Source organism: Raphanus sativus, chromosome 6 (genome assembly GCF_000801105.2).
Source record: "Raphanus sativus cultivar WK10039 chromosome 6, ASM80110v3, whole genome shotgun sequence".
Lineage (NCBI taxonomy): Eukaryota > Viridiplantae > Streptophyta > Magnoliopsida > Brassicales > Brassicaceae > Raphanus > Raphanus sativus.
Genome location: NC_079516.1, coordinates 47,547,265 through 47,567,482, shown reverse-complemented (window position 1 = coordinate 47,567,482; position 20,218 = coordinate 47,547,265). Strand labels below are relative to the sequence as shown.

Sequence of the window (20,218 nt, the reverse complement as noted above, 5' to 3'; positions counted from 1 at the left end):
TAGTCATTAATAAAAAGAAAACTGGTACTAATAAATAAGGTTTGTGCCTAATTCTGGGTAAGAATGATAATGACAGAAAGTAAAGGGGCCGAATGAGAAATAAAAGTAAAAAAGATAGAGACGGTCTCCTCGTCCGCCAGATTTGTCATTCAAAAAAGAAATAGTATGAAAAAAGGTCCCACACTCTCCAGTCTCCACTTTATAAACCCTAAAAGATTCCCTCTCTCTCACACACCTTATTTGCATTTCTTCGTCATCATCTACTTTCTTCCTGCAATTATTTTTGTTTTCTCTTACCATCTGCGAAACTAAAAACTCGATTCGAAGTAGCATCTCCAGATTTGGGTAAGCTCTTCTAAACTATTTGATGAATGAATCGTCTTAGTTCTATAACGTTGTCCTCCGTCGTGATCTTCATTTTACTCGGCTTCAGATCCTTGATTTTTTTTTTTTTAAATCTGTGGTTTGAATGAATGACTTGGCCGACTCTTCGTCTGCTTAGTTCTTACTTACTGTTCCCTATCGGTTTGTTTGATTCTGAAAATTGATCGATCCAAGTCATGTATCTCTCTCTCTGTGTTTAGATCTATGAAGATCGAAATCGTTTACGGTAGAGATGGATCGGATCGTTTTGTAGTACTAGTACTGTTCAATCTCAGGATCTCTGTTTTGTTGTGGAACGGATTAATTGTTTTTGTCCTGGTTTGGCTTTTTGAGATTCTCATGAAATTGAATTGAGCGTTTAATTTGAGACTAAACGCTGAAATATCTGTTTAAACTCTTTTGATTATGGTTAAAAAATAAAGGGTGAAGTAATCGTTGAATGTTGATACGAATATGAATTTATTAGAATATACATGTAGTAGTGGTAGGTTCGTCTGGTGAAAAGTAGTATACTAATCATCTTTTTAATTACCTGATCATACTACAGCTTGTTTTGAAACTTTCCTCTCTGTGTGTTAAGCTTTTACAACTTTTGACTAAAAAGGAGGCTCGTTAGTTGCCACTACAGAGAGATATGTCTCTGTCAATATAGGCAATGAGTAGACGAATTAAGTTGACAAATCAATTAAAAACTTATTGAAGATTAGGAAAAAAAATTCCTCTGGGGGTCGAATATTATTTGGTTTTAATACAATAAGATTGAAAATGAAGCTTTTAGTTAAGAGTTTGTAACAAGCGAAAAAGATGTTTTTGATCCATTAGAAACCATTTCTGGTTTAGTCTTCTTCCACCTTATGATCTTTACTTGAATGTTTTTCCTTTGGTTATTATGATCAACTTCTTGAAAAAATCGGAACGTTACAAAAGTTATAGAATACAAATGAGTTATTTGTTTTCTTGTTATAAAATAATGTCCCATGAGTCACCGCTCCATCTGGTCGGCGTACCTTATGATTCTTTCTTTTTTCCCTATAATATATTCATTTTTATATTTTATAGAATAAGTTGTTTTGGCTTCTTTTTTTTTTTTAATTTTTCTTTGTAGTAATTATCTTGGATCCTTTTTTTTCCTTGTCTAACACATCAAAGCGTTTTTCTTTACAAAAAGAAAGAAACGGTGATGTTGCTGGTTTGGTGGGTACTTCACACCTTACTTAATTTTGTTTGGTAAGGCTTTTATTAATATAATAAGCATACCTTATTCATTTGTATCGTGGTGGAGATTGGTTGGTGTTAAAACAGATTCACGCTCTGATCACATCACATGCCACAGCCCATAGTACCTATTGATATTTGTCCTCTCCTGATTGTTTTGGATTTACCTTTATGATCTACAATAAGTCATTTCTTGTATGATAATAAAACTAAAAGAAATTAGAAATCTTGTACTATTGAATTGGTATTTCAAATAGTTGTAAAGAGAGATGATGTATTTCTGTTGACTGTTACAATAAATATCTTATCTTGTTTGTTTTCTATCTAAACTATGGATTCTGGAAACTGGCTCTCTCTTTCTTGCAAGCTACTGTTTGAATTATTTTATTTTATTTATTTGTGTAAAGAACTCCTAATCTGATATAAGTAGCAGTATAACACCTTCCATTCTCTTTTCAGGCGAGAGACCTTTCTGATATTCTGCAGAACTTAAGCAATCAGAATTGCTAGATCACATCATGGAGGATGCAACTCAAGTAGCCAGCTCTGAGGTCCCTGTAGTGAAAGGCGATGCTGTTGACCTTAAGACAGTTGATGTTTCCGTCAAGGTAATGATCATCGAGTGTTCGGTTTCGCAGAATTATATATGTTTGCTCATGGCTATAATGAAGTTTTCCTTCTGTAAATCGATGCAAGCCTTGCATAAGATTTTACTTAATTCTGCGTATTGAAATTTGAAACTACCGTGTCTATGAAATTTCTTACTAACACCAAAGATGTAAGAATGTTGTGGAAGATTTAATTGTATTTGTCGATCTATTTCAGGCTGTGAATGGAGATGTGACAAAGGAAGGGAAAGAAGAAGAAGATACAACATTTGATGGAGAATTCATAAAAGTTGAGAAGGAAGCTTTTGATGCCAAGGATGATGCTGAGAAAGCAGAGAATATTCCTGTTCAAGATCAAACGCAAGTCTCAGTTCAAAGAAGCTCGGGTGGTTCAGATAGAGAACTACATGAATCACAAGAGAAGGCGAAGGAACTAGAGGTCGAATTGGAAAGGGTAGCAGGGGAACTGAAACGGTATGAATCCGAGAATACCCACTTGAAGGATGAGCTCTTGTCTGCGAAAGAGAAGTTAGAAGAAACGGAAAAGAAACAGGTAGAGCTCGAAGCTGCCCAAAAGAAGCAGCAAGAGAAGATTGTTGAAGGAGAAGAAAGATACAGCTCTCAGTTGAAGTCCTTGGAAGATGCTTTGCAGTCCCATGATGCCAAAGACAAGGAACTAACTGAAGTTAAGGAAGCTTTTCATGCACTGGGCCTAGAACTCGAGAACTCACGAAAGAAGTTGATAGAGTTGGATGAGGGGCTAAAACGTTCATCTGAAGAGGCTCAGAAATTCGAAGAGCTGCATAAGCAAAGCGCTTCTCATGCTGACTCTGAGACTCGGAAGGCTTTGGAATTTGCACAGTTGCTTGAATCGACGAAAGTGAGTGCCAAGGAAATGGAGGAAAAAATGGCGTCCTTGCAACAAGAAATCAAGGAGCTGAATAATAAGATTTCTGAAAACGAAAAAGTTGAAGCGGCCTTAAAGAGTAGTGCTGAAGAATTAGCTGCTGTGCAAGAGGAATTGGCACTTTCAAAATCTCGTTTGTTGGAGACAGAACAAAAAGTGTCTTCCACGGAAGCCCTCATTGATGAACTGACTCAGGAGCTTGAGCAGAAGAAAGCTTCTGAATCTCGATTCAAGGAAGAGTTATTGGTTCTTAATGATTTGGTTGCTCAGAACAAAGATCTCCAAGCTAAGCTTTCTGAACAGGAAGGTATTAATGTAAAGCTAGTGGAAGAACTCAAAGAGAAAGAACTTCTGGAATCCTTGTCGAAAGACCAGGAAGAGAAGCTGAGAACTGCAAATGAGAAGTTGGCCGAATTGTTGAAAGAAAAAGAAGCCCTTGAAGCAGATGTAGCACAGGTAACAAGTAATGCAGTGAAAGTAAAAGAGGTTTGTGGTGAACTAGAAGAGAAACTGAAGACATCAGAGGAGAATTTCACCAAAACAGATGCTCTTCTGTCTCAAGCTTTGTCAAACAAATCTGAACTTGAGCAGAAACTGAAATCGCTGGAGGAGGTTCACAATGAAACTGGATCTGTAGCAGCAGCTGCTACTCAGAAGAATCTTGAGCTTGAGGAAGTTGTTCGGTCCTCTAGTCAAGCAGCAGAGGAAGCAAAAGCACAGATCAAAGGGCTGGAGACACAGTTCACTGCAGCTGAAGAAAAGAACGGGGAGCTACAGCAGCAACTGAACCTGTTGCAACTGAAAAGCGGTGAGGCGGAACAGGAAGTGAAAGAACTCTCTGAGAAAGTATCTGAACTAAAATCCGCTGTTGAAGTTGCCGAGGAAGAGAAAAAACAAGCGACCACTCAGATGCAGGAATACAAAGAAAAAGTATCCGAATTGGAATCTTCTCTGAACCAAACATCATCCAGAAATTCAGAGCTTGAAGAAGATTTGAGAATCGCTTTGCAGAAGGGTGCAGAGCATGAAGACCGTGCTAACACGACTCACCAGCGCAGCATTGAACTAGAATCTCTGTGTCAAACATCACAGTCCAAACATGAAGACGCAGAAGGAAGATTGAAAGACCTAGAGCTTTTACTCCAGACAGGAAAAAGCAAAATTCAGGAACTTGAGGAGCAGGTTAGCTCGCTAGAAAAGAAGTGTGGGGAAACTGAAGCAGAGTCCAAAGGTCACTTGGGTCAGGTGGCTGAGCTTCAGTCCACACTAGAGGCATTCCAAGTGAAAAGTTCGAGCCTTGAAGCTGCTTTAAACATCGCAACTGAGAACGAGAGAGTACTGACCGAAAATCTAAACGCTGTGATGGGTGAGAAAAAGACATTAGAAGATAAAGTGAATGAGTACAGCACGAAGATCAGTGAGTCTGAGAATCTGTTAGAAAGTCTCAGAAATGAATTGGGTGTCACACAAGGAAAACTGGAGGGCATTGAAAACGATCTTAAAGCTGCGGGCTTACGGGAAAGTGAAGTGATGGAGAAACTTAAATCTGCTGAAGAGAGTCTTGAGCATAAAGGAAGAGAAATTGATGAAGCTTTGAAGAAAAGCATTGAACTTGAAGCTTTGCATCAGTCTTTAAGTAAAGACTCGGAGCAGAAAATTCAAAAGGCCATGGAGGATTTCACTAGCAGAGATTCAGAGGCCAATTTCTTAACGGAGAAACTGAAAGAGCTCGAGGAGAGAATAAAATCATATGAAGAGCAGTTGGCTGTAGCATCTGGCAAATACTCTTCTTTAAAAGAAGAATTTGATCAGGCTTTGGAAAAACTCGCTGCTGCAGAAACCGTTAATGATAAACTCAAACAAGAGTTTGATCAGGCACAAGAAAGATCTTCTCAGTCATCATCAGAGAATGAACTACTAGCAGAGACAAACAACCAACTCAAGATCAAAATTCAAGAGCTGGAAGGGTTACTAGGTTTTAGTTCTGTCGAAAAGGAAACTGCAATGAAACAGGTGCAAGAGGCAGTTGAAAGGTTTAACCAGAAAGAGGCAGAACATAAGGACTTAGCTGAGAAGCTCAAAACGCGTGAAAATGAGATCCAGGAGCACAAGAGGCTGGCTCACGAAGCATCAGGAGTTGCGGATACTAGAAAGGTTGAGCTTGAAGAGGCTCTTTCTAAATTGAAGAATCTTGAATCTACTATTGAAGAGGCTCTAACCGTTAATGATAAACTCAAGCACGAGTTTGATCAGGCACAAGAAAAAGCCTCCCAGTCATCATCAGAGAATGAACTACTAGCAGAGACGAACAACCAACTCAAGGTCAAAATTCAAGAGCTGGAAGGGTTACTAGGTTCTAGTTCTGTCGAAAAGGAAACTGCAATGAAACAGGTGGAAGAAGCAGTTGAAAAGTTTAACCAGAAAGAAGCAGAACATAAGGACTTAGTTGAGAAGCTCAAAACGCATGAAAACGAGATCCAGGAGCACAAAAAGGCTGGCTCATGAAGCATCAGGAGTTGCGGATACTAGAAAGGTTGAGCTTGAAGAGGCTCTTTCTAAATTGAAGAATCTTGAATCTACTATTGAAGAGGCTCTAACCGTTAATGATAAACTCAAGCACGAGTTTGATCAGGCACAAGAAAAAGCCTCCCAGTCATCATCAGAGAATGAACTACTAGCAGAGACGAACAACCAACTCAAGATCAAAATTCAAGAGCTTGAAGTGTTACTAGGCTCTAGTTCTACCGAGAAGGAAGCTGCAATGAAACAGGTGGAAGAGGCAGTTGAAAGGTTTAACCAGAAAGAAGCAGAACATAAGGACTTAGTTGAGAAGCTCAAAACGCATGAAAATGAGATCCAGGAGCACAAAAGGCTGGCTCATGAAGTATCAGGAGTTGCAGATACTAGAAAAGTTGAGCTTGAAGAGTCTCTTTCTAAATTGAAGAATCTTGAATCTACTATTGAAGAGCTAAGTGTCAAATGCCATGGGCTTGAGAAAGAAAATGAGGATCTGGCGGAGGTAAATTTAAAGCTGAACCAGGAACTAGCCACTCATGGATCAGAGACCAACGAGTTGCAGACAAAGCTCTCTGCTCTAGAGGCTGAGAGTGAGCAAACAAACAAAGATCTGCAAGCTTCAAAGACAGCCACAGAAGATCTAATAAAGCAGTTTACATCTGAAGGGGAGAAATTGCAGTCACAGGTAAATACCCTGGATCTAAATATGTTCTTTTTACCATCGACAGTGATACAGTTTTCTTGTTTACTACAAGCTTTAAGAAAACAACCCCAATTTATTGTATTGCAGGTTTCTTCCCTCACCGAGGAGAACAACCAAGTCAATGAGATATTCCAAAGTACTAAGGTTGAGCTCCAAGCAGTTATTGAAAAGCTTGAAGGACAAGTAACCTTAGAGAGGTCTAAAGCTGATACTTTGGTGTCTGAAATTGAGAAGCTCAAGACTGTGGCTGCTGAAAAATCTGTTTTAGAAGCACATGTTGAAGAACTTGAAAAGACTTTGAAAAAATTCGAAGCTCAGTTGAAAGAAGAGGTAATGCACTCATCTCAAACCGAGGGAAGTACAACTGTTTTGATAGGATCTATGTATAACAGTACCGGTTTAATGTTTCTGCAGGTCGAAAATGCAACGGCTGCGTCTGTAAAAGTGGCCGAACTGACCTCAAAGCTACAGGAAGACGAACATATCGCTAGTGACCGCGATGTGCTCAATGAGAAAGTACTTCAGCTTCAGAAAGAGCTTCAAGCAGCTCAGAGTTCTATTGCTGAACAGGTTAGTGTTTTGACTTCTACATTTCTCAGATAAGCTTTGGGATTCGTTAGAACTCTTGAAACTGATTCAGGAAAAAATAAAAAAGTATCTTTCTTCCATCGTTATGTCATTAACTCTGATATGTTTTCCATGAAAACAGAAACAAGCACACTCCCAGAAGCATTCAGAGCTGGAGGCTGCACTAAAGCAATCACAAGAAGAGATTGAAACTAAGAAAAAGGCAGTCACTGAATTTGAATCGATGGTCAAAGATCTTGAACAGAAAGTGCAGCTCGCGGATGCTAAAGCTAAGGTTAGTCATAATTTCGCCGCGCTTAGCTTTGTTTGACTGATAACGTATATAAAATCAATGTATATATCATATTATCTAGGAGAAAATGACATAAAAGATCCGTAAACATCATACTGAACTATTGCTTATATTGTCGAAAACCAAAACTTGCAGGAAACGGAGGCAAAGGATGTAGTTATCAAATCTCGAGACGTTGACTTGTCCTTTTCATCTCCAACGAAACGTACGAGCAAGAAGAAGTCAGAGGCATCTCCTTCATCTTCTTCTTCGAGCAACGTTACTGCTACTCAGACGGCTACAACTTCTCATCTCATGACAGTGAAGATTATCGCTGGAGTAGCTCTGATCTCCGTTATCATCGGTATAATTCTTGGGAAAAAGTACTAGTGTTCTTGTTTGGTGTGATGTTCATATGTGAAGATCTCTCCCTTTATTTGTTTTTTTTTTAATTTTGATAAAAAATCTCTCAGAAGCTTCATGAGAGATGTAATGTTTAGCAGAATTTGGGAAGCTTTGCTTCTCTCTGCAGATTGTTTGTGGTTCTTTTTTTTGGTGGCTTGTTGGTCAAGCAATGTTCTGATACTCTTAAAATTAAATGAAGGTGAAGTTATTTGAAAATTTTCATCTGTATCTACGTTTGTCCCGGAAAGAAAACCGGTTCTACATAATCCAATTAAACCGATTGGTTTAAATCAAATCCGGTTCGCTCGATACACGTTGCCTATATAAAGCACTCCAGTGAACGAACGTCTTCTTCCTCAATTTCGCTTTCGCATTCGCATTCGCATTGAACAAGAAGAGAAGATGACTCTGACTCTAAACATGGCGGATACTCTAATCAACCCCTCCCAAGAAGCGGATTACACCTACGATCATCATCCCGAGGAAGATAACACTCCCATCGACCTCTCCCTCCTCCGCATCAACAGCTTCGGAAACAACTCCTCAGATCGCCGCCGCGCGAACTCCTCTCCTCCGCAGTTCCCATCTCACGGATCTTTCTCCTCTTCCTCCACCGCCTTCGCCACCACGAGCCCCGTGAAACGCCCCTCACCGGAGCCGAAAGAAGCCGACGAGCCGAGGCGCAAGAAGCTGTTCCTCTCCCCGCCGGAGACTAAGGAAGAAGACGAAGAAGAAGAGATGTCTAACCGCCTGGGGTATAAGAAGGTCCCGCTTCCTCCGGATTGCAACCCGACGCGAGTCCGTCCGACTCCGGTCTACCAGAGATCTCTCTCCGATACGTTTGCTTCCACCGGTTATACTCGTCGCCGCGGCGTTGCTCAAGAAACAGCACCGTCGTCGGGTAACATCGTCTCTTCTCTGCCGCCGCGGCCACGCAAACCGGTGTTCCGGAGGTCGGTCTCCGATCTTTCGCCGGCACCACCTTCGATGGCGCTTCTCGGCTCTTCTTCTCGCTCCACTGCGGTTGATGAAGCAATTTTCGCGAATCGAGAAACCTCTGAGGCCAATAAGGTTACCTGTTATTTGTTGAGAATCTGTTGCGGCGGTTATAGGGATTGTGATATACTTAATTGTTTGTGTTGAATTTTGATCATCAGATGCTGTATGTGATCAAGGATGGAGTTCGTGAATTGGATCAGTGGTGTAACAAGCTCTTACACTACGGTGAAGCTGTGAAGCAAGACGACTGTCCTAAGGTTTCGAATCCAATCAACACGCTTTATACTCTTATAATCTTGTGAATTAAAGTCCTTTGCTATTGTACAATGATTGTTGGTGAGCAGGAAGAAGATGAGTCGCAAGAGGAGGAGGAGCAAGAGAAAGCGTATAAAGAAGGCGTGAAAGTGGACAGAGTGGGCGAGGCGTTTGTTGTTGAGATCAACTGTCCTTGTGGAAGAAACTACCGAACTCTCTTCTCTGGCCGAGACTGCTACTACAAGCTCTTGTAGAGACATGGTTTGATCACCAATCATCACTACAAGTGGAAGGAAGGATCTCTCTCATGGTGCAAATCATTCACATAGGTTCTGTAGATAAAGCATACGCACACACTGTTTCGTGCTTGCAGATACTAGCTCTATACACATTGTTTCATACGCCATTGTTTTGTTCTTTGTATAAGCTCTCTCCTAGATACTAGTACTAGTAGATATAACACATTGTTCCATTGTCATATGATAAATCCCGATTAGGGTTTATCGAGTTGTGACAGAAAGGGGAGAGAGATAGAGAGAAAAGGGGATAAGAAGATAGAGTTTTGTTGATTAATTATTTGATACCTAACTTCAGGGAACTTTGCCCATTAAGTAGCTTACAAGACTCGATACTCAAAACGACATAGTTTTAATAAGATAACTTTAAGACACTCTCTCTCACCAAGAGTCTTTACTTCACTTCATCTTCTCTTCTTAGCCACTTCGATTGTTCTTCTTAGACCTGAGTCTCTTCTGCACAAACGCCATGGGAACTGCCAACTTATCAATACCCCTCCGAAGAAGACTCAGCTTGTCCTCAAGCTGGAAGTTTGGATACTGCTCAGCCAACTTCTTTAATGGTTCCCACGTACTCTCAAAATCAGGAAGTCCTCTCCATTTAACCAACACCTCCGCCTGCTTATCTGAACTCGATTTCCTGATCTCCAACAACTCTTCAGGCTCAGTGTTCCATTCCAACGACGATGACAGGACTAAAGGGAGCTCCTGAACCTTAGTATGAGGTTCCACAGCCTTCTTCAACAGCGAAACATGGAACACGGGATGTATCTGACTATTGGCAGGCAACTTCAGCTTATAGGCTACCCGTCCAATACGCTTCTCAATTAGATAAGGACCAAAGTAACGTGGCGCTAACTTCTCGAATCGACGAACTGCCACCGTCATCTGTCTGTATGGTCTCAGCTTCAGGTAGACCCGGTCTCCCACTTCGAACTCTACATCTCTGCGTTTCTTATTTGCAGCTGTTTGCATCCTTGCCTGAGCCACTGCTAAGTTGTCACGCAGTTCGTGGAGCAATGCATCTCTACTCTGCAACATTCCTTCCACCTCTGCATTAGCCGATGGCACATCTCCAAAACGCAGCAGTCTCGGCGGGTCCCGACCATATAAAGCACGGAAGGGAGTGGTGTTAGTGGATGAGTGGAAGGATGTGTTGTACCAGTACTCAGCCCACGGCAACCACTGACTCCACGAAGATGGCTTGCGACCTGCGAAGCATCTCAGATAAGCCTCTAGACATCTATTCACCACTTCCGTCTGGCCGTCTGACTGCGGATGATACGCAGTACTCTTGTGTAACGCTGTGCCTTGACTCTGGAAAAGCGACGACCAGAAGTTACTCAAGAATACCTTGTCGCGATCCGACACCATCGTCTCAGGAAACCCGTGCAGTTTGATCACTTCCTTCACGAACACATCTGCAACTGATTTTGCTGTAAACGGGTGACGTAGAGGAATGAAATGCGCATACTTGGTTAAACGATCTACTACCACTAGTATCACATCAAACCCCTTTGAGATGGGAAGTCCTTCAACGAAGTCCAAACTGATATCAGACCAAACCTGCTCTGGAATCGGTAGAGGTGAGAGCAGACCCGCAGGTGAGAGTGTGGAGTACTTGTTTTGCTGACACACTCCACATGCCTTAATGAACTCAGTGATGTCGCCTTTCATTCCTTTCCAGTACACCTCTCTAGCCATTCGTTTGAAGGTTTTGAGGACCCCTTCATGTCCTCCTATAGCACTATCATGGAATTGGCTCATCAACGCCGGAATGAAAGGTGACTTGGAAGGAATCACTAAGCGCCTGTCTTTGAACAACACCCCATTCACAAATTTGTAGTTGTCGAAACCGGTGTCCCCTTGTTGCAACCCCTGAATGATGGCCTGCAACGACTCATCTTTCTCCACTTGCAGCGCCAACTCATCCATGTCAATTGACAAGGGAGCAGTAAGTTGAAACTCCAAGAACTTCTCTGACTTCTCTGCCACTTCCACACGTCTAGACAACGCATCAGCCACTCGGTTTTCCTTTCCCGGTTTGTACTCAATGGTGTAGTTCAATCCCAACAGCTTTGAAGCCCATTTCTGCTGCTCAACTGATACAGCTCTCTGCTCCAGCAAGTGCCTCAGACTTTTCTGATCTGTCCTGATGGTGAACTGCTGCCCCGTCAGGTAGTGTCTCCACTTCGTCACTGCAAACACAATCGCAAGCAACTCACGCTCATAGACAGACTTAACTCTTCCCTTACTGGAGAACCCTTTGCTGATAAAGGCTATAGGTCGATTCCCTTGTGAGAGTACAGCTCCAATACCCGTTCCCGAAGCGTCAGTTTCAATCACAAAAGGCTTCTTGAAATCTGGAAGAGTCAAGACGGGTAGATTGCACATCGCTGACTTCAACTCCTCAAACGCCTTGTGCGCTATATCAGTCCAACAAAAACCATCCTTCTTTAGCAACTCAGTAAGCGGCCTCGCCACCTTGCCATAACCTTCCACGAACCTCCGGTAGTATCCCGTGAGTCCCAGAAATCCACGCAAAGCAGTGACGTTCTTAGGTTGAGGCCACTTCTTCATAGCTTCTACCTTCTCTGGATCAGCAGCTACACCCTCACCGGAAATGATATGCCCCAAGTAAGCAACCTTCTTTTGTGCAAACGCACACTTCTTCTCATTGGCGTAGAAACTGTGATCCTTAAGAACCTGCAGGACAATCTTCAGATGCTCCTGGTGCTCCTTCTCCCCACGACTATATATCAGGATGTCGTCGAAGAAGACCAACACAAACTTCCTCAAGAAGGGTCTGAAGATATCGTTCATCACCGACTGAAAGGTCGCCGGCGCGTTAGTGAGTCCAAATGGCATCACTAAGAACTCATAGTGGCCCTCATGAGTCTTAAACGCCGTCTTCCCTATGTCGCTCTCCTTCACTCGAATCTGATGATAACCGGACTTCAGATCAAGTTTGGAGAACCTCGTTGCGCCAGCCAACTCGTCAAGAAGCTCCTCGATCACGGGAATGGGATAACGGTCTGGTATGGTACTCTTGTTAACTGCCCTGTAATCCACGCAGAACCGGAACCCTCCATCTTTCTTCTTAACCAGGAGCACTGGACTTGAAAATGGACTTATGCTTGGTTTAATAATCCCCGCTTGAAGCATCTCCTGAACCAATTTCTCAATCTCATTCTTTTGCAGATGGGAGTATCGGTACGGTCTCATGTTTATTGGGGAGGTCCCTTCTTGGAGAGTGATCGCATGCTCTCTAGAACGCTTCGGAGGCAACCCTTGTGGCATGTTGAAGACCGACTTAAACTTCTGCAATATCTTCCTGAACTCAGTTCCCAGAACTACTTCTTGCTGCTGCTCACTTTCATTCTCAAATAGTGCTTGTAACTCCAGCAGTATCACCTCTTCATCCTGCTTGCACAATTTCTCCATAGAGTTCAGAGAGATCTCAGCTCTTAGTAGAGACGGGTCGCCACTAATAGTCACCCACTGATCCTTCACCTGGAATTTCATAATGTGCAAACCCCAGTTGATCCTTGTTTCTCCCAACTTCTCAAGCCACGTGTACCCCAACACAATGTCAATATTACCCAACTCAAACAGCAAGTACTCCTCCTCAATCTCAACGCCTTGCAAATCAAGCTTCATCCCGACACACTTCCCGCTACTGGTGATCACACGCCCATCTCCAATCGCCACTCCGAACTCCTGAGTGGGAGCCACTTCTGCTGCGAGTTGATCCACCAGTTTCTTCGCCATAAAATTGCAGGATGCTCCTGAATCGATAAGCACCACCACCTTCAGCCCTTTTACAGTGCCGATCAGCTTCATCGTCTTCTTTGTGGTGATCCCTACCATCGACTGTAAGGATAGCACTTGTAGCTCAGTGTGCGTCGAAGGTTGCTGAGCTGACTTCTCCTCGGGTTCCTCCTCATCTTCTTCCTCCTCCGAACCTTCTTCGACATCCAGACAACGGTACTTCTGGTATGATTTGCACCTATGTCCCGTGAAGTATCTCTCACCACAATGTCTGCACGGGTTTTGGAAAGGCCGTCTCTGGTCTGAGGGCTTTGACTCTCTGGGAGAGTCCAGTGATCTCCTCGCCGGTGACTGGTCACTGCTTTTCACTGGACTAGCACTGCTACTTCTCTGGTTGGACCCAAGAGCGGGAGCTGAGCTCGTTCTTTGAAATGGTCTAGAGCGATAGGCACTTCTCTCGTTCTCCTGTTCCTCAATGATTTTTGCCATATCCACTATCTCATCCATTCCCAAAGGCCTCAACCTCACTACTTGCTCTCGCAGACTTCGCTTCATCCCGTGCAAGAAGATCTCTTCCAACACATCATTTGTCACGTGTGGCACTTCTGCCGACAGCTCCTCAAACTGCTCACGGTATTCAGAAATGGTCCCCGTCTGTCGCAGCCTAAGCATCTGACTCAGAACCGTTCCTCCTCCAGTTGGTTTGAACCTCTTCCTTAGTTTCATTTTGAAATCTCGCCAATCCAGTAACTCATCACGACTTTGTATAACACGCAGCCATGTCACAGCACAACCCACCATACAAGGCATCGCCTCTGTCAGCTTCTCATCTTCCTCAGTTTGGTTCACCTTGAAGCACTTCTCAACACGGAAGATCCAGTCATCTGGGTTCTTCCCTTCAAACTCCGGCAGCTCGAGCTTCTTTGGTGGAGTCTCGTTCTTCTGGTTCGGTGAGAACCCAGAAGATCCAGCTCGATAGCTTGGGGTGTTGACCTCAACAGAACGGAAAGGGATCGCCTTTTCGGGCACCTGGAGGAGTCCCTTATCCTTCTGTGATGCTAACGCCTGAGACGGAAGTCCTTCGGCGGTAGATCGCTGAGATTCACCTGAAACCCCGATGGGAGATCTAGGGTTTTCTGGGTTAGTAATAACCCTTTGACCCTCGCCGCTTGGCTTCTCCTTCGCCGCCATAGACTGCTGGTGACGCTCCTCAGCTCTCTTCTCCATCTCCAGAAAGCGCCGCTCCGTCGCCTCAGAGGCTTCACGTGCGTCTTTCATCATCTGGTTAAGAAGGCTGGTGATGTCGTTGATGTGTCCTTCGGCTGCGGTAATACGATCAGCGTGAGTATCCTTAGGAGGCATGACTCGGCTCTGATACCAATGATAAATCCCGATTAGGGTTTATCGAGTTGTGACAGAAAGGGGAGAGAGATAGAGAGAAAAGGGGATAAGAAGATAGAGTTTTGTTGATTAATTATTTGATACCTAACTTCAGGGAACTTTGCCCATTAAGTAGCTTACAAGACTCGATACTCAAAACGACATAGTTTTAATAAGATAACTTTAAGACACTCTCTCTCACCAAGAGTCTTTACTTCACTTCATCTTCTCTTCTTAGCCACTTCGATTGTTCTTCTTAGACCTGAGTCTCTTCTGCACAAACGCCATGGGAACTGCCAACTTATCATCATACTCTTGTTGCCTCTTTCATTGAAATGGAAAATTTGATGTCATTCTATCGACTACTTGCCTAGTTTTATGCTTAAGAAGTTTGTAATGGACCGGATACCGTGACCCGGTCTGGGTTTTATCTAGACTAGCATTGTTTGTAACCCAAGTAGGAAACCATGTCTTCTTTAAAGCCCAAAATTAAACTTTTGGGCCCCTTCAGTGGATAGTAATATATAACTGGAGATATTGTTGAACGACGTCGTCGGAAGTAAAATCCAAAAACCCATTCCATGGCTAACTCTTATATCTTCAAGCTGCTAAACCTTGTCTGTAATCCATGGTGAAACCTGAAGGAGACGCTGCGTCGACCAGAGAAGTCTTCTTCTTTTATATATTCTCACTTACGCACCAGAAATAAAGTCTCTATCTCTCTCTAGTACCAAGTAAGTTCTTTCTCTCAAAATTCTTATTGAGTTGTCTACAACATGTTCGACGATATTACCCAATGATTTGTTCCGCTGTTTCTCAGTAGTTATACTCTTTTTTTTAGACTGATAACTCACGTTCCTACATGACCATTATCTCAAGTTTTATTCTTGGACTAGGTCTTGGATAGACTGTAATGTTCCGTACATGACCATTATCTTCGATTTTTGGTTGGTATTAAAGCTTTTTCTTGATAATGTTTTGAACATTTATAAGCTTTTTTTCTATGTCTTGTAACTTCGTTAAGTGCTTCATACCTTCATGATTATGTTTCCCCTGTCTCTTCCAGATGAATTGTATTGAAAATTGAATGTACAACAGATTCAGAGTTATGCTGCGTGCAACTTGTTTTACTCCTTCCCTTTCTCGGGCGTGTTGCCCTTTATTTGCACTGATTCTCAGTACCCCATCTCTTCATCACCCGCATCATCATCCTAGCTCTTCTCCATTTCGTGGGTACCACTATAGCTCCTTACATGTCAAAGGCACTCGAGACAAACGGCGTATTCTCGTTGATCACAACAGACATCTCTGCACCATACCCGAAGCTGCTAAACAGCCACCAGCTTCGACTTCTGAGAACTTATCAAGAAAAGCAAGGAAGAAAGCCATTCAGCAGTCTCCCGAATCAATGCTGAAACAGAAGCTAGACATGTGCTCTAGGAACGGTAACGTCGTGGAAGCTCTTCGCTTGTACGACGAGGCCAAACGCAACGGCTTGCAGCTCAGCCAGTACCATTACAACGTGCTGCTCTATGTCTGCTCGTTGACTGATGGAGAAACAGAGTCTTCTTCTTCTTCTTCTACGAATCCAGGACTTAGTAGGGGTTTTGATATATTTAAGCAGATGATTGTTGACAAAGTAGTTCCTAACGAAGCTACGTTCACAAACGGTGCTAGGCTCGCCGTTGCGAAGGATGACCCGGAGATGGCGTTTGATATGGTGAAACAGATGAAAGCCTTTGGGATTCAACCGAGGCTGAGATCGTACGGACCAGCTCTTTTTGGTTTCTGTAGGAAAGGTGATGCAGAGAAAGCCTATGAAGTCGATGCGCATATGATTGAATCAGAAGTAGTCCCTGAGGAGCCTGAGCTTACTGCTCTTTTGAAAGTTAGTATGGATACAAAGAACGCAGAGAAAGTCTACGAGACGTTGCAGCGGTTGAGAGATTTGGTGAGACAGGTTTCTAAACCGACTTTTGATGCGATTGAGGAGTGGTTTGAATCTGAAGCAGCTGCAGAAGCTGGAGCTGAGAAATGGGATGTGAAGAAAATAAGGGATGGGGTTGTGAGTGGTGGTGGTGGGTGGCATGGACAGGGTTGGCTCGGGACTGGGAAATGGAATGTGACAAGGACAGAGATGGATGAGAACGGTGTGTGTAAGTGTTGCAGAGAGAAGCTTGTTTGTATCGATATCAATCCAGTTGAGACAGAAAACTTCGCTGCTTCGTTGACTCGGTTGGCTTGTCAAAAGGAAGTCAAAGCTAGTTTTAATCAGTTTCAGGTAACAGTTTATCCTCTTGAGGATTGTAGTAAAACTATCTAAAGCAATTAAGCAAAAGCTGAAACATGGTTTCGTCACAGGAATGGCTGGAGAGACATGGACCGTTTGATGCAGTCATAGACGGAGCCAACATGGGTTTAGTCAACCAGCGAAGTTTCAGCTTCTTCCAGGTGATCTTGAGCTCTTCTTCCATTTCTAGTGTCAATCTCAAAATCCCTGCTTGATTACTCATGTGGTTTCATCTCTTGCTCTAGCTTAACAATGTTGTCCAAAGATTCCAACAAATTAGTCCATCGAAAAGGTTACCACTTGTGATCCTGCACAGGAGCCGTGTAGTGGGAGGTCCAGCTACTTACCCTAAAAACAGAGCATTGCTAGAGAAATGGAAAAACGCCGGTGCTCTCTATGCTACTCCTCCTGGCTCAAACGATGATTGGTATTTTTTTTTTTGCTTTTCTTCTTAGGTTCTAAGCATTGATCCAGAGACTGATAAACCATTGGCTCTGTGAAATTCAAATTTGTTGCTGTGTGTTTCAGGTATTGGCTATACGCTGCTGTAAGTTGCAAGTGTTTATTAGTGACAAACGATGAGATGAGAGACCATCTCTTTCAGCTACTGGGAACTAGTTTCTTCCCAAGGTGGAAAGAGAAACATCAGGTACCTATGTATATACAAAACACTATAGTCTTTGAGTATGCAACTATGTATATTAGATATATAATCTTTTGATTATATTTGGTTTCCAATGTTGCAGGTTCGGATCTCTGTGTCAAGAGAGGAAGGACTCAAACTGCATATGCCACCACCATACTCCATTATTATACAGGTCGCTTTCTGCTTACACAAACTCAAATTTTACACAAACACTGTTGTTTGCATTTTTGCTTAATAATAGATTGGTGCAGGAGTCTGAAGATGGAACATGGCATGTCCCAATGAGTGTTGAAGATGATCTTCAGACATCAAGACAATGGTTATGTGCCAGAAGATCCCAAACACATTGAACTTTTTTGTGATTCGGGTTCAAACTTGTTGTAACAACACCAACATTGATTGTTTTAGAAATAGATTGTTGTTTCATTAAAATACCAGACGATAATTATTTATATCATTAATTTTCAAATATTTCAGTCTGGCCCCAATAATTTTCATTGTTTACTTTGAATCCAAACAGGGATTATAACGTCATTATTATTCTAAGCATGATTCAGATGTGTCTAAGAAAAACAATTTATTAAAATGAAAGAATCAACAATACAACCATAGATTAATAAATAAAAAATTAATAAATAAGAAAGGAGATCCATATGCGATATAAACTAATCGACTCCTAAACATGGTTTAGTAAAACATAATATAAATCATTCACAATAACATCAAATAGACCAGTGAACTCGTCCGAAATCAGAAGCAGGCGTCGAGGACACAACAGCAACACATGGCCGCAAGACTGCATTAAAAAGGAAAGAAGAGTAATCAATATTTATGGTTCGAAGTTTACAAAAAAAATATTTATGGTTCGATGTTTAACCAAACGTGCTTGTCCGGGGGAAATCGGTCAATTCATACGTCAACAGAGACTTGCGGTCCCGATCAGTACCTACACTGATGACATGTGCTAAAACATACATCAATTGAGATTTATTTTAAATTTCATACACGAACTAATAAAAATAAGCTAAATCATGCATTGACCGTTTTTCTATTAGTCAAACGTTTATAGATGATGACATGTCATTAACGGAATCTGATGTATTAAAAAAAATATTTATTTCAAATCTGTTGCAGGGGGATTTGAATTGGCCCGGATAAATATACTGACCCTAAACCATTGTCACAAACCGATTCATTGTTTATATTCTCTGTGGTTTAATATATATCTCTAAATATCCAATTCTAATATTTCTTCTTGTTTCTTTCTTCTCCAATTTGTATCTACCATAAAAATTCATAATGAATTCATATCAAAAATTATATATATTTTATTATTTACATTATCTATTAATTATATAATATTTCTAAAAAAGTCAATAAATATGAATATATTAATAACAAATTAATTTAATTGTAAATTTTAAATTTACTTTTAATAATATCAAAATCTGTTTTAAAAAATCTAGCAAAATTTTACTAAAATTTTAAATATGTTTTAAATTAATTAATTTAGTAACTAATAATATAATATATATTATAAATTAATTTAAAACTTTTATCATAAAAATAAAAAATTAAAATACTATTCTATTTTATAAAATTTTAAGTATAGTATATATTTTATCAAAATAGAAGTATAAATTATATATGAAAATGTATTTAAATTATAATAGCCTTAACAACATCTTGCATAAACTTCCATTGCTAAAACTAGTGATTGGGTGAGTTTATGCAAGATGTTGTTAGGGCTATTAATCTTTAAATTAATTTAAAATAATATGTTATATTACTAATTATGAAATAAATCAAAGAGTTAGTTTTTAAAAAATTACCAACATTTTGTTAGATGTTTCTTAATGGATTTTGTTATAATTAAAAGTAAATTTAAATTTACAGTTAAATTGATTTATTATTAATATCTTCATATTTATTAAATTATTTTAGAAATATTATATAATTAATAGATAATGTAAATAATCAAATATATATAATTGTTGATATGAATTCACTATGAATTTTTATGGTAGACAAAAATTGGAGAAGATGGAAACAAAAAAAAATATCAGAATCGAATATGTACCAGAGATATATATTAAACCACAGTGAATATAAAGAATGAATTGGTTTGACACAATTGTTTAGTGTCAGTGTATATATCAGGGACAACCTGGGTTCGAATCCCCCATGCAACAGATTTGAAATAAATATTTTTTAAAATAATTATTATTTTAAATCGTAAAAAGACAGCTCAGCGACACATCAGATTCCGTTAATGACATGTCATCATCTATAAACGTTTGACTAACAGAAAAACAGTCAATGTATGATTTAGCCTATTTTTTTTTAGTTCGTGTATGAAATTTAAAATAGATCTCAATTGATGTATGTTTTAGCACAGGTCATCAGTGTATGTACTGATCGGGACCGCAAGCCTCTGTTGACGTATGAATCGGCCGATTTCCCGCTTGTCCGGATTACGTTGGGCTATAATAAAATTAATTAATTAAACATTTTTGAAGAAAAGAAAAAGTTGGACTAACCAGCCTTTCAAGAATCCATCACCCTTAGACTTTGTCTCGACCGGAGCCATCGTGGCATGACTCGTGTCGTTCGTTGGGTAACCGGCAGGAGGTGGTGCCACGTAGGGACCAGTAGACACTGGAGGCGTAGGATAAGCTCCTAATCATACATACATAACATACGTTTAAACATTAGCTTAAAACCAGAAAACTCTAGAAATACGATTAATCATGACGGTTGACATATGTGATGCTTAATTTGTAAGAAAAGTGAAGAAGAACAAACCTGCAGATTGGTTTTGGCTGAATTGACTCATTCTTCGAAAACAAATAAAAGTTTCTCTTTCAAAAGTTAGTGGGAAATCGTATGCAAAGGTGTTTGTAAACGTGTATGAGATTGTTATTTGCAAATGATCATGGTCAGGCACATATATAGCTTAGGGAGGAAGAAGGAAAAGAAGAAA

At 40.9% G+C, this 20,218-nt stretch overlaps 4 protein-coding genes across 6 annotated transcripts; 3 read left to right on the top strand and 1 right to left on the bottom strand.

The window, feature by feature from the left end:
• The first annotated feature begins 185 nt into the window (after positions 1–185).
• Positions 186–7,814, top strand: LOC108811435 (COP1-interactive protein 1). The gene is made up of 8 exons (XM_056988970.1): positions 186–345; positions 2,059–2,207; positions 2,425–5,467; positions 5,847–6,316; positions 6,422–6,664; positions 6,749–6,904; positions 7,044–7,196; positions 7,350–7,814. Exons 2-8 carry the CDS (start codon positions 2,118–2,120, stop codon positions 7,581–7,583), a joined length of 4,389 nt encoding a protein of 1,462 aa, XP_056844950.1. The 5' UTR covers positions 186–345; positions 2,059–2,117; the 3' UTR covers positions 7,584–7,814.
• Positions 7,815–7,864: 50 nt separating this feature from the next.
• On the top strand, positions 7,865–9,278 carry LOC108811436 (uncharacterized). Its single transcript, XM_018583482.2, has 3 exons — positions 7,865–8,669; positions 8,756–8,854; positions 8,942–9,278. Exons 1-3 carry the CDS (start codon positions 8,001–8,003, stop codon positions 9,104–9,106), a joined length of 933 nt encoding a protein of 310 aa, XP_018438984.1. The 5' UTR covers positions 7,865–8,000; the 3' UTR covers positions 9,107–9,278.
• Positions 9,279–14,874: 5,596 nt separating this feature from the next.
• Positions 14,875–17,706, top strand: LOC108805974 (proteinaceous RNase P 1, chloroplastic/mitochondrial). 3 transcript variants are annotated; one of them, XM_018577979.2, is made up of 8 exons: positions 14,875–15,033; positions 15,196–15,246; positions 15,366–16,580; positions 16,661–16,750; positions 16,835–17,016; positions 17,118–17,238; positions 17,336–17,407; positions 17,487–17,706. In XM_018577979.2, the coding sequence occupies exons 3-8, from the start codon at positions 15,387–15,389 to the stop codon at positions 17,583–17,585; spliced, it is 1,758 nt and encodes a 585-aa protein (XP_018433481.2). In that variant the 5' UTR covers positions 14,875–15,033; positions 15,196–15,246; positions 15,366–15,386; the 3' UTR covers positions 17,586–17,706. The 3 variants fall into 3 exon arrangements, with proteins under 3 accessions (XP_018433481.2, XP_018433482.2, XP_018433480.2); XM_018577980.2 differs by lacking the exon at positions 15,196–15,246 and having other exon boundaries at positions 14,882–15,033; positions 15,398–16,580; XM_018577978.2 differs by lacking the exon at positions 15,196–15,246 and having other exon boundaries at positions 14,883–15,033.
• Positions 17,707–17,797: 91 nt separating this feature from the next.
• Positions 17,798–20,199, bottom strand: LOC108810089 (protein CYSTEINE-RICH TRANSMEMBRANE MODULE 6). Its single transcript, XM_018582220.2, has 3 exons — positions 20,041–20,199; positions 19,776–19,914; positions 17,798–18,031 (listed from the first exon to the last, which is right to left on the bottom strand). The coding sequence occupies exons 1-3, from the start codon at positions 20,069–20,071 to the stop codon at positions 17,986–17,988; spliced, it is 216 nt and encodes a 71-aa protein (XP_018437722.2). The 5' UTR covers positions 20,072–20,199; the 3' UTR covers positions 17,798–17,985.
• Positions 20,200–20,218: the final 19 nt, after the last annotated feature.